The 12,837-nt window shown below is 41.7% G+C and overlaps 1 protein-coding gene across 2 annotated transcripts in view; it reads left to right on the top strand.

Annotated features, from left to right (window-relative positions):
* gxylt1a (glucoside xylosyltransferase 1a) overlaps positions 1-12,837 on the top strand; it is a 32,946-nt gene that overhangs the window by 14,092 nt on the left and 6,017 nt on the right. For both annotated transcript variants that reach the window (XM_082160724.1, XM_082160725.1), the window contains one exon: positions 3,987-4,159. In XM_082160724.1, coding sequence (XP_082016850.1) covers positions 3,987-4,159 — 173 coding nt within the window. The remainder of the gene's footprint in view (positions 1-3,986; positions 4,160-12,837) is intronic.

The following is a 12,837-nucleotide window of genomic DNA, read 5'->3' on the forward strand; positions in this document are numbered from 1 at the left end:
TATTAGAAGACATGTTTGTTGTAAGTTTTATTGTAAAAATATAGGATATCAACATATTATGTTGACTGTGTATAATTAAATTTGTATATATAAATACACACACATGCATGTATATATTTAAGAAATATTTGCATACATATACTGTATATATTTAGATATAATTTATATTATATATTAATATAATTTTTTTATATATAAATTACACATTTTTCTTAAATATATACAAGCATGTGTGTGTATTTATATATACAAATTTAATTATACACAGTACACAGACATATATTATGTAAACACAAACTTTTATTTTGGATGCGATTAATCGCGATTAATCTTTTGACAGCCCTACAACATAATGATGTAGTTGTTTATATTTTTAGCTTCATTGCAACTTGCAAGTGTATGACATTTGGTATAGAAATAAACAATGGTAATTAAAGGGATACTTCACCTCTGGGAAGATGAATGTGTATTTGAAATAGGTCATTTAAGTAGAAGAAATGTGAAGACATTTTTGAATTTGGAGCTTTCTAGACTGAGAAAAGCCAGAAAATGTATTTTTGGCTTATGTGGATGAAAGACAACAACTCCCAGTATGCACTTGCTTCGCTGCCCTAGGAGGCCACGCCTACCAGTAAGAGCGCGCAGTTGAACAACAAGGCTATTAGGCTAGCCTACGTGATGAGTTTGCCAGGGATTTAGAGATCGCCCAAAATGTCTTGGATTCGGCTTTTGCGTTCTACAGTCGCCATTCATGATGTTTACTGTGGCGAGCAGGACGAGGCTGAGGGGCGAGGGAGAACGGTGAGCAGGACGAGACTGAGGGGCGAGGGAGAACGGTGAGCAGGACGAGACTGAGGGGCGAGGGAGAACGGTGAGCAGGACGAGACTGAGGGGCGAGGGAGAACGGTGAGCAGGACGAGACTGAGGGGCGAGGGAGAACGGTGAGCAGGACGAGACTGAGGGGCGAGGGAGAACGGTGAGCAGGACGAGACTGAGGGGCGAGGGAGAACGGTGAGCAGGACGAGACTGAGGGGCGAGGGAGAACGGTGAGCAGGACGAGACTGAGGGGCGAGGGAGAACGGTGAGCAGGACGAGGCTGAGGGGCGAGGGAGAACGGTGAGCAGGACGAGGCTGAGGGGCGAGGGAGAACGGTGAGCAGGACGAGACTGAGGGGCGAGGGAGAACGGTGAGCAGGACGAGACTGAGGGGCGAGGGAGAACGGTGAGCAGGACGAGACTGAGGGGCGAGGGAGAACGGTGAGCAGGACGAGACTGAGGGGCGAGGGAGAACGGTGAGCAGGACGAGGCTGAGGGGCGAGGGAGAACGGTGAGCAGGACGAGACTGAGGGGCGAGGGAGAACGGTGAGCAGGACGAGGCTGAGGGGCGAGGGAGAACGGTGAGCAGGACGAGGCTGAGGGGCGAGGGAGAACGGTGAGCAGGACGAGACTGAGGGGCGAGGGAGAACGGTGAGCAGGACGAGACTGAGGGGCGAGGGAGAACGGTGAGCAGGACGAGACTGAGGGGCGAGGGAGAACGGTGAGCAGGACGAGGCTGAGGGGCGAGGGAGAACGGCGCGAGGCCGGTGGCGTCATTACTGAGACGCGCCGGGTCTTGCATCTCTCACGGAGGAGCGGGAATTTTCTTAGCAATGGTAAAACGCACATCAACCGATTACTTGTTTAGCGTTCATGTAAACACTACATTCAGATTCACCAATCGGAATGAATTCAGTTAGATTGAAACAAAAGGTGTGCATGTAAACAATGAATGGCGACCGCAGAACGCAAAAGCTGAATCCCGGACATTTTGAACGATCTCGCCCGCCGGACAAGTCCGGGAAAAGGAGGATGGTAACCCCTAATACTCAGCTTTCTCCTACTATTCAGCTTTCTCCACAGAACAACAGCCTGTTAGCTTAGCTTCCAAAGAAAGACGGCTGACACTGTGTACATTCTGTGAGTGAGATCCCCCTATGGGCGGGTTGAACACATGCGGGACAGCTCCTCCTACTGGCTGTAGTCTTTAGACTCTGGCCAGAAAATCCTCCGATGACGCAAAATGACGATTTTTGCGTCATCTGAGGATTTTTTCCAGACAAAAAATACAGAAATCTCTTGTCTCAGGGGGATATGAGGGTGGAAAGCATGGTAATTCGAAAATACTACAGGTTTTCTACTAATACAAAGCTTAATGCTAAATCCTGAAGTATCCCTTTAAGTGCTTTTCCTAAAAATGAGAAAGAAAATACAGGGTATTAAAACATGAACTACAAATAAAGTCAGTATGTGAGGCTAAATAGATGTGTTTTAGTCTGAGTTAGGTAAGATGTGTGCTTCAGTTTCAGCAATCCCTTCACTCCACTGGGATGTTCTCTTTTGTTCTGGGCGGCAAGTGCAGTAACTGTAACATCGGGCATATTTTGTAGTATTAAACACATATTTATACCGACTTCATCAGGCTCAGAAAATTCTTCACAAAGAACACAGAGAATGTCCTTCTCAGCTGCCGTAGTTGCAGCTCCTGCGTCATCAGAACAGTGTGTTCAACGCATCACCGTTTCTGTTTAAAAAACGTTGTGCAACGTTTTGTCGGGTCTGAACGCAGCCCAGGTACACAGGTCACATGATCACACGCATCATCACCAGGTACACAGGTCACATGATCACCACATCATCACCAGGTACACAGGTCACATGATCACCACATCATCATCACCAGGTACACAGGTCACATGATCACCACATCATCATCACCAGGTACACAGGTCACATGATCACCACATCATCATCACCAGGTACACAGGTCACATGATCACCACATCATCATCACCAGGTACACAGGTCACATGATCACCGCATCATCACCAGTATAGTGAGGTCATGCAACAACAATAGTACGGTAATGCACGTTTTTCTATATTGCACATTTTATACATGAATCATAAGATTTCAATTCTAAAATTTGAAATATTTATTACATGCATATTGTGAAAGAGAATGCTTATTGCTGGAATATATAATATAACTCAGAATAACATGCTCCCATAGTACTCTCAACACTGTTCACAGTAGAGCTTTCTGTGTGCATGACATACCCAGCTGTGTTTCTGTGTGTTAACTGCTCATAACTCACTGAGGTCAAGCAGTGTGACATCATTATTAATGCTCATTAGCAGACTGACTTCATTATATTAATGCGGTATACTCTACCAGTATACAGTTTTAAGGCGATATATACTCTCCCAGTATACAGTTTTAAGGCGGTATATACTCTCCCAGTAGGAATTAGTTTTAAGGCGGTATACCTTAAAGCGGTATTATGGGGATATATCTTAAGGCGGTATATCCCAGTAGTATACAGAATTAAGGCGATATATACACTCTCCCAGTAGGATCTAGTTTTAAGGCGGTATATCTTAAGGTGGTAATACGGAGATATATCTTAAGGCAGTATATCCCAGTAGTGTACAGAATTAAGGCGATATATACACTCTCCCAGTAGGATCTAGTTTTAAGGAGGTATATCTTAAGGTGGTAATACGGGGATATATCTTAAGGCAGTATATCCCAGTAGTATACAGAATTAAGGCGATATATACACTCTCCCAGTAGGATCTAGTTTTAAGGAGGTATATCTTAAGGTGGTAATACGGGGATATATCTTAAGGCGGTATATCCCAGTAGTATACAGAATTAAGGCGATATATACTCTCCCAGTAGTATCCAGTTTTAAGGCGGTATGTACTCTCCCAGTAGTATCCAGTTTTAAGGCGGTATGTACTCTCCCAGTAGTATCCAGTTTTAAGGCGGTATGTACTCTCCCAGTATGATCCAGTTTTAAGGTGGTATGTACTCTCCCAGTAGGATCCAGTTTTAAGGCGGTATGTACTCTCCCAGTAGGATCCAGTTTTAAGGTGGTATGTACTCTCCCAGTATGCAGTATGAAGCGCAGTGTCCCACTCTGAATCTCTCTCTCTGGATCCGCAGAGACTCTGCTGGTGTTCCCGTGCCACTGGAACTACCGGCCCGATCACTGCATCTATGGAAGCAACTGCCCCCCCGCCGAACGCCACGGCGCTTACATTCTCCACGGCAACCGCGGCGCTTACCATGACGACCGGCAGCCGGCGTTCAGAGCCGTTTATGAGGTCATCCAGCAGGTATGATCGGGTTATCATCGTTCACTAACTAATGCCAAATGTCTAATGTTAAAGTACTGAATACCTTAAAACCCTCAACTCCCCCAGAGGACATAGATTTCAAATTATAAGGCCTTTCGTTTCTTTTCTTTTCTTTTTTTTTCGTTACCTTTTTTTTTCCGCGTCTATTCTTACAGTATATTGTTGTTTTTCTGTGTTTTTTTTCCGTTTTTTTTATTTTAAATTTTTTTTATGATTTGTGTATTTTGTAAAATTTTTGTATGTAAATAAAATATGATAAATAAATAACTAATGTCTCTTCTGCTCAACATTTATTTGATCAAAAATACCGAAAAAATTGTGCAATATTATTATGATTTAAAACAGCGGTTTTCTATGTGGATATATAGTGACATGTAATTTATTCCTGTGATCAAAGCTGAATTTTCAGCATCAAATGAATGTTTCTTGATCATCAAATCATCATATTAGAGTGATTTGTGAAGGATCATGTGACACTGAAGACTGGAGTAATGATGCTGAGCATTCAGCTTTGATCACAGGAATACATTACACTTCACTATATATTCACATAGACAACAGATGATTTAAATCATAATAATATTTCACAATATTACTGTATTTTTCATCAAACTTCTTTTAAAAATATAAAACATTTTCTATAAATGATGGTATTTTTACTGTATTGTTGATCAAATAAATGCAGCCTTTTATTTAAAAAATGTAAAAATCTTAATTATTACAAACATTTGACTGGTAATGTTTAAAAAATACACATTTATTTATTAATATTTAAAATATTTATAAAAAAGAATAATAATAAAATGAAGAAAGAAACACACAACAAAATAACTTAAATATTAGCTAAAATTAAAATGTAAACAGAAAAGAAAAACTAGTTAAAAAGAATGAAATACCTGGCTGTGATCCATGGGCTTAAAGGGACGATGTGTAGGATCTTCTCCCATCTAGTGGTGAAATTGTATTTTGCATTCAGAGGAATATTGCTCTCCAGCGCCTCTCTCCAGCTGCGTGTTGCATCTACGGTAGCCGTCACGTACCATAAAGCTATGACAGGATGTCCTAATATCACTTCATCGAGTTCTACTGTCTGTCTTTAGCCGCGTTTCCACCGAAATTACCCGGAACAATTTGTACCAGGAACTTTTTTCCCAGGAACTTTTTTTGCCCCAGACCGGTTGCTTTCTGTGTTTACACCGCGGTCTAAAGTACCGGGAAGGTAAACTGCGCGCAACTGCTCCTCCCAGTCTGTGATGGACAGTGATCAGTTGCGCCACATTTATAATAAGTATGGAGGAGATTCAAACTGTGCTGCAGTTATGTATTGGTTTACTAACGAGGTAATTAACAAAACAAAATAGACGAGCACTGATACTAAAGCGTGTTCAGAAAGCTCGTATGCGTATAAAATTAGACAACGTATGTTATCAGTTATTGTGAGATGCCTGGGACGAACACGCAAAAATGTCCTCTTTCGCAAATACGCTTAAAAAAAGCCTGAACCCCGTCTATCAATCATAAATAGTGACAGTCTTGTAAATAGTTGTTTGTTACTAACCTAACCTTGCAATAGATGACAATGTGTAAACATAATGACTTAATAAAAGCTGTGGCAGAAAAGAGACGAGCACTGATAAAGCGTGTTCAGTAAGCTCGTAATGCTAACGTTAGATATAAAATTTGTATGTTATTATTATTTTTTTTAATTAAATTCCATATTTGCAGACAGACAACTCTTACTGCATGAAGCCACGACACGAACCGCAATAGATTTTTTAAAAAGGGAGGTTAAAAATAAATAAAATGCTGCGTGGAATCATCCAACCAAAATACGGCGTGAACACAACCAATCAGCTTGTGCAGCGCACAAGTCCCACCCCTGAAAGTTCCTGAACTTTGAAAAAGTACTACCTCATGAGCAGGGACTATCGGAGGGGGAAATATTTACCCGGAACTTCATTTAGACCCTGGTTCCTGCGGTGTAAACACATCGAGTACCAGCCCAAAGTTCCTAGTTCCTGGGGAAAGTTCCTGCGGTGGAAACGCGGCTTATATAATAAAGTACACAACCCAAGCAATGAAAAAAAGCTTGTAATTAAGACCGTAACATTGACTTAACCTGTCGAGAAGAAAGCAGGCAACTTTAGTGTCTCTTTTGAAAGCTTTCTCCTGCGTTAGCTTTCCCGACATTAACCCTTGTTTTCTGTAATCTCCGGTCACGTTTCCTTTTACGGTCTACTTTGGACTTTTTCGACGACGAGGACTCCTTATCCTGTGACTCCTTATCCTGTGACTCAGCGTATGTATGGTCCTCCATTATAAATAACCGTGCAGTGCATCCTTTTAAACTTGCCGGTGCCGTGACCAGCGCCTCTCACTGCTCTGCTCCTCCGCTTCTGCTGGCTTCAGTCACGTGACGCTGGCTCTGAACAAGAACTCGTTGTGGAAACGCATTAGCCTAGTACTTTTTGTCCCTCTCTGCTATTATAGTTTTTCAAGATGGCGGAACGACATGGAAGCCTCCGTGGACCTACCCGTCCCATGGTTATAAAGATAATAAAGTCTTTGTTTACGAGGATAAGTCAGATCATTGGCAGAGGTATTTGTACACCATTGAGGACATATTTATAAATAAAAATATTGATTTTAGATAATAAAATACCTAAAAAACTACACATTGTCCCTTTAATATTTCACTATCAGTCGTCAGAACTGTTCAGATTATCCTGTGGTTATTTCCAGCTCCTGTCTCCCGCCGAGAGTTTAATATCCCAATGGAGTGATTATATTAGGCACTTGTGTAACACATAAAACATAATTAGCTGCTGTTAATGTGGGAGGGTCCCGACACACACTCTCCTGCTGTGTGTGTGTGTGTGTGTGTGTGTGTGTGTGTGTGTGTGTGTGTGTGTGTGTGTGTGTGTGTGGATCACACCTGCTCAGGTGATCAGACGGTCCCGACACACACTCTCCCTCTGCTGTGTGTGTGTGTGTGTGTGTGTGTGTGTGTGTGGATCACACCTGCTCAGGTGATCAGACAGTCCCGACACACACTCTCCCTCTGCTGTGTGTGTGTGTGTGTGTGTGTGTGTGTGTGTGTGTGTGTGTGTGTGTGTGTGTGTGTGTGTGTGTGTGTGTGTGTGTGTGTGTGTGTGTGTGTGTGTGTGTGTGTGGATCACACCTGCTCAGGTGATCAGACGGTCCCGACACACACTCTCCCTCTGCTGTGTGTGTGTGTGTGTGTGTGTGTGTGTGTGTGTGTGTGTGTGTGTGTGTGTGTGTGGATCACACCTGCTCAGGTGATCAGACGGTCCCGACACACCCTCTCCCTCTGCTGTGTGTGTGTGTGTGTGTGTGTGTGTGTGTGTGTGTGTGTCACACCTGCTCAGGTGATCAGACGGTCCCGACACACACTCTCCTTCTGCTGTGTGTGTGTGTGTGTGTGTGTGTGTGTGTGTGTGTATTACACCTGCTCAGGTGATCAGACGGTCCCGACACACACTCTCCCTCTGCTGTGTGTGTGTGTGTGTGTGTGTGGATCACACCTGCTCAGGTGATCAGACAGTCCCGACACACACTCTCCTTCTGCTTGAACCGGCCTCTGTTTGCGCTCGCTGGCACTCCTCAGTGTGTGTGTGTGTGTGTGTGTCTCCTGTTTGTCCTCGTCTGCACCGCTTCAGGTGCCAGGGATTTTCCCGAATCCAACTGGCAATATTGGAATATCAGTCTTTTCACACACAGTTGGGAATGCCACTAGAAAATTGCCTAGAAAAGTACATGTTAGTTCTCTAGTTAGTGAGTGAGTGTGAGTATGTGTGTGTGTGTGTGTGTGTGAGTGTGTGTGTGTGTGTGTGTGTGTGTGTGTGTGTGTGTGTGTGTGTGTGTGTGTTTGGTCATTATGGTCAGTGTCGCTGCTATCACAGGAAGTCTCGTACACCATTAGCTAATGTGAGCATCCATTAGCGGCGGCTCATGACTCAGTTGCTGATGCGTCTCTGCGAGTTCATGTCCAGATCAACAGATCAACAGCCCAGAGACACACACACACACACACACACACACACATTCAGTGTTCGCTATTCCCTACAGAAACATCACATTTATGTTGCTTGCTTTATACATTTCTTGTTTTCACTCTTTCCCACACACACACACACACACACTAGTGGTGCACGATATATCGTTCTCAGATATAATATCGGCCGATATGGTCATTTTTTTACACATCGGTATCGTTCCGATGTCAAAATAGGGCCGATGTGAACAGGTCGATACTCATCCCTGTGTGTTTGACGTGTGAAGTTGAAGATGAAGTTGACGATGCTGACTCGTGATCTTCGCAGTAGTGAACGCGCCTGAGAGAAATGCACATTTCATATGGATTACATAAGCAGAGAACAGTCAGTTTCTTTTCGTTTTGAATTGTTCTGTTTAAAAGTAGACATTTCAAGCTATCTATATATGTCTCAGGTCTGTGAGGAGAGTAGGCTCATACCTTATACGCTGAGTTTCGGTTCATTTATGAGACGAGCTCCAGTTCACGCGCCGGCACCTCCGTGTCCTGATTATCTATTGTCTGCTATATTTACTTCTTGATGATTAAATCCAGACAATTGGTTGATGAAACATTGATTAAAATTAAGATACAATTAATACAAAATGAAATTCACTTTAACCCCCTGAGGTCTACGGTATCGCCGGCGATACCAGCTCGCTTTTTTTTTATTAGTGTAAAAGAAACTCATAAATACTCTGTTGACTTTGATTTTCCATAGGAGTTTCATCAATCGATTCTGTTAAATGTGTATTATTTTTGTGTATACTCACAATAAAAACAAAGTGTTGTGCTTTTTGCCAAATAAAGAAAAATAAACACGAAGCGAGTTCTGCCTTCTCTCTGCCAGTGAAGTCCATTCTGAAACGCGTCCGAAAATTAACAATAACTCAGCGAATACTCAGTCAAACAGGCATACTGACACACAGGCATGAAGCTTGAATTCTCTTCTTTTAAATGAAGTAATTTATATAAAAAGCTAATATTCTCATCTTGTGAAATCTGTATTAAAAGAGAGCGATTCCAGTCGAGCTCATCTCATCTCATTACGTTATAATCGGCCACGCCCACGGAGAGCGCGCGCTATTCAAACGCAAATGGCTGAGGCAATCCTGTGAACGCCCCCATCAGCTCGAGAAAACACACAAGTTTATTTAGATCATTGTTTACACCGTCTTGCAGCGCTGTGAGGAATAATACTAATGGAAAATGTCCCTCAGAAGTGCGGGTATATCGAGGAGCGAGCTGAGGAATACTGTAAGTTTTTTCCTTCTCATGTGAATTTCTTCACGTGGGTTTCTGTTTATGAATGAATAAACGGCAGAGATGCGCGCTGTTTACCACAGCTGGCAAAGACAGTTTTTTATTTAAATCGCGTGTGTGAATGAATGATGATGTTTTAGCAAACTGCATTGCTATACTGAGATAAGTAAACATCGACTGAATGTTGAAATAAAATGTAGGCTATTTGTATAAGCAACGTATTAAACTGCAAATTAACAATATGCCCTAATATTTCATGAAAACAACGTTACAGTCAGACGAAATATGAAAGACAACATTTTGTTGACTAGATTTGGGTACAGTTTTTACTGTAGAATATACTGCCACATCAAATAAGCTTTTGTTTAGCAATTTCTATATATAAAATACTATTTTTGTCAAAAATAAAGTCATCAACTAAGATGTTAGCTGTGCCAATGTTGGCTATATACAAACTAATGAATACATAGATAAAATGTAGGCCTATAATCATTTTTTTTTACAAAGAAAGAGTAGGCTAAACTTGAAATATTGTTGAAATTGTAATTATTGTTGTAATTGTAACCGTTTTAATAAAATAGCAAAACATATTTACAAGATAGATGTAAGCAAAATCTTAAATGGTCAATATAAGTCTTCTTCTAAATATATGTTTTGTCCTTGCATTGTGGCTCAGTCAGTGTCACACCTGAGTGAATGGCTAATTATGCAGAGTGGGTGGGACATTGTATTCTAAGGTGTAAACCACTCCTCGTTCACGCCCCCTCGCATATTGGCTTTCCAAGCAAAACCTGTTTTACATCAATTTAAATCAATGTATGGTTTTATGTGAACGATAAAGCAAGACTATTTTCACATAATTTTGAAGAAAAAACTATAGGCGACGACATCCATTAGTCAAAAGTCTTATTGCCACATATTTAGTATGTGTTTTGTGGCCTTATTTCAAAAACTTTAATTTTTAGTTTTTTCGATAACCACGCATAAACATTATTCTCTCAAAAATGAAAACATGTACATACATGTGGCTCACATATTATTGTAGTCCTGTTTGTGCTATATAGAGTGAATTTACACCTTTGCCATTAATATGTTTATAAGCAACTGAAAAAAGCACAAATGTCAGAGCATGTCAGAACACCCCCAGGGCCCAAAAAAACGCTCAGACTCCAGAGGGTTAAAGAAAGGCTTTGTGCTCTCTGCTTGAGGTCTCTGTGAAAGCTTTAGTAGTCTCTGCATAATGGAGAACTGTCACGTAACATTGTTTTTTTTTGTGTGAAATACATTTCTAAATAAATGCGACTCATAGTCCAGTGCGACTTATATATGTTTTTTTTCCTCTTCATGACACATTTTTTGACTGATTGTTTTTTTGACTCGTAGATATTCGAATATATTGCTTGATATTTGATACCCGTTCGAATTAGATTTTTCTCAAAAGTGCCAGCCCCCTATTATCAGGCAGAATGTAGTTATATGGTCATCTATCTATAAATTACAGAAACGTCTGTCTGTGTGTGTGTGTGTGTGTGTGTGTGTGTGTGTGTGTGTGTGTGTGTGTGTGTGTGTGTGTGTGTGTGTGTGTGTGTGTGTGTGTGTGTCTGTTATTCGCATATCTCTCGAACCGTTAGTCCGATGGATTTCAGACTCGACAGGTGTCTCGCTACGGGCACGAGTAAGTGTAGTGCCAAGTTTGACGTTGTTTGGATTAGAAATGCAAAAGATATCGGTAAATATATCGGTAAAAGAAGCACTTAAAGGGTTGTGGTTTAAAAATAAACATTCTGATATAAACACTCTGTCAGCTACACTGTTTACTATTATATTTTATTCACAGCCATCATTTGTAGTAGCCTATTCACAAACTGTTTGCTCAAGCGTAGCGTTTTCTCTGTGTATCCTGTAGAATCGTGTAGTTCAATGTTCCACATTTATTGTATGTCATTATGTCAGTATCAGTATTTGCTTGCTTCCATGCACAAATAAAAATGTCACTGAACTTTTGCTGTGTAATTGTAACAATGAGCGCTCAAACACACCAAACCAACAATTACTAAAAACACACACAAAAACTGATTTTGTACGAGCATTTTGCACTAGTAATAGGAATTGCAAAGAACTCAGTGCAGCCCAACTTTATTCTAGCCTACATGTAGCACGTAGCAAGTGTTCAGCGTGTGTTGACGTGAACCATGGACATAATTGAAAGTTTATGCACTGGGATTTTGTTGGGATTCACTTAATATATCAGAGATTGCTGAGGGGTGTTTATAAATATCTGGGAAATTTCTGGATGTTTCTTAATGTTTCTTCATGACAGAGGTTAGGTTAGGTACAGGTCAGATGTTAGGTTAGGTTAGGTACAGGTCAGAGGTTAGGTTAGGTACAGGTCAGAGGTTAGGTTAGGTTAGGTACAGGTTAGAGGAGAGGTTAGGTTAGGTACAGGTTAGAGGAGAGGTTAGGTACAGGTTAGAGGAGAGGTTAGGTACAGGTTAGAGGTTAGGTACAGGTTAGAGGAGAGGTTAGGTACAGGTTAGAGGAGAGGTTAGAGGAGAGGTTAGGTACAGGTTAGAGGAGAGGTTAGGTACAGGTTAGAGGAGAGGTTAGAGGAGAGGTTAGGTACAGGTTAGAGGAGAGGTTAGAGGAGAGGTTAGGTACAGGTTAGAGGAGAGGTTAGGTACAGGTTAGAGGAGAGGTTAGGTACAGGTTAGAGGTTAGGTTAGGTACAGGTTAGAGGAGAGGTTAGGTACAGGTTAGAGGTTAGGTTAGGTACAGGTTAGAGGAGAGGTTAGGTACAGGTTAGAGGAGAGGTTAGGTACAGGTTAGAGGAGAGGTTAGAGGAGAGGTTAGGTACAGGTTAGAGGAGAGGTTAGAGGAGAGGTTAGGTACAGGTTAGAGGAGAGGTTAGGTACAGGTTAGAGGAGAGGTTAGGTACAGGTTAGAGGTTAGGTTAGGTTAGGTTAGGTACAGGTTAGAGGAGAGGTTAGGTACAGGTTAGAGGAGAGGTTAGGTACAGGTTAGAGGAGAGGTTAGGTACAGGTTAGGTACAGGTTAGAAGGTTAGGTTAGGTACAGGTTAGAGGAGAGGTTAGGTACAGGTTAGAGGTTAGGTTAGGTACAGGTTAGAGGAGAGGTTAGGTACAGGTTAGAGGAGAGGTTAGGTACAGGTTAGAGGAGAGGTTAGAGGAGAGGTTAGGTACAGGTTAGAGGAGAGGTTAGAGGAGAGGTTAGGTACAGGTTAGAGGAGAGGTTAGGTACAGGTTAGAGGAGAGGTTAGGTACAGGTTAGAGGTTAGGTTAGGTTAGGTACAGGTTAGAGGAGAGGTTAGGTACAGGTTAGAG

Source organism: Leuciscus leuciscus (assembly GCF_965113295.1).
Source record: "Leuciscus leuciscus genome assembly, chromosome: 25".
Taxonomy (NCBI): Eukaryota; Metazoa; Chordata; class Actinopteri; order Cypriniformes; family Leuciscidae; genus Leuciscus; species Leuciscus leuciscus.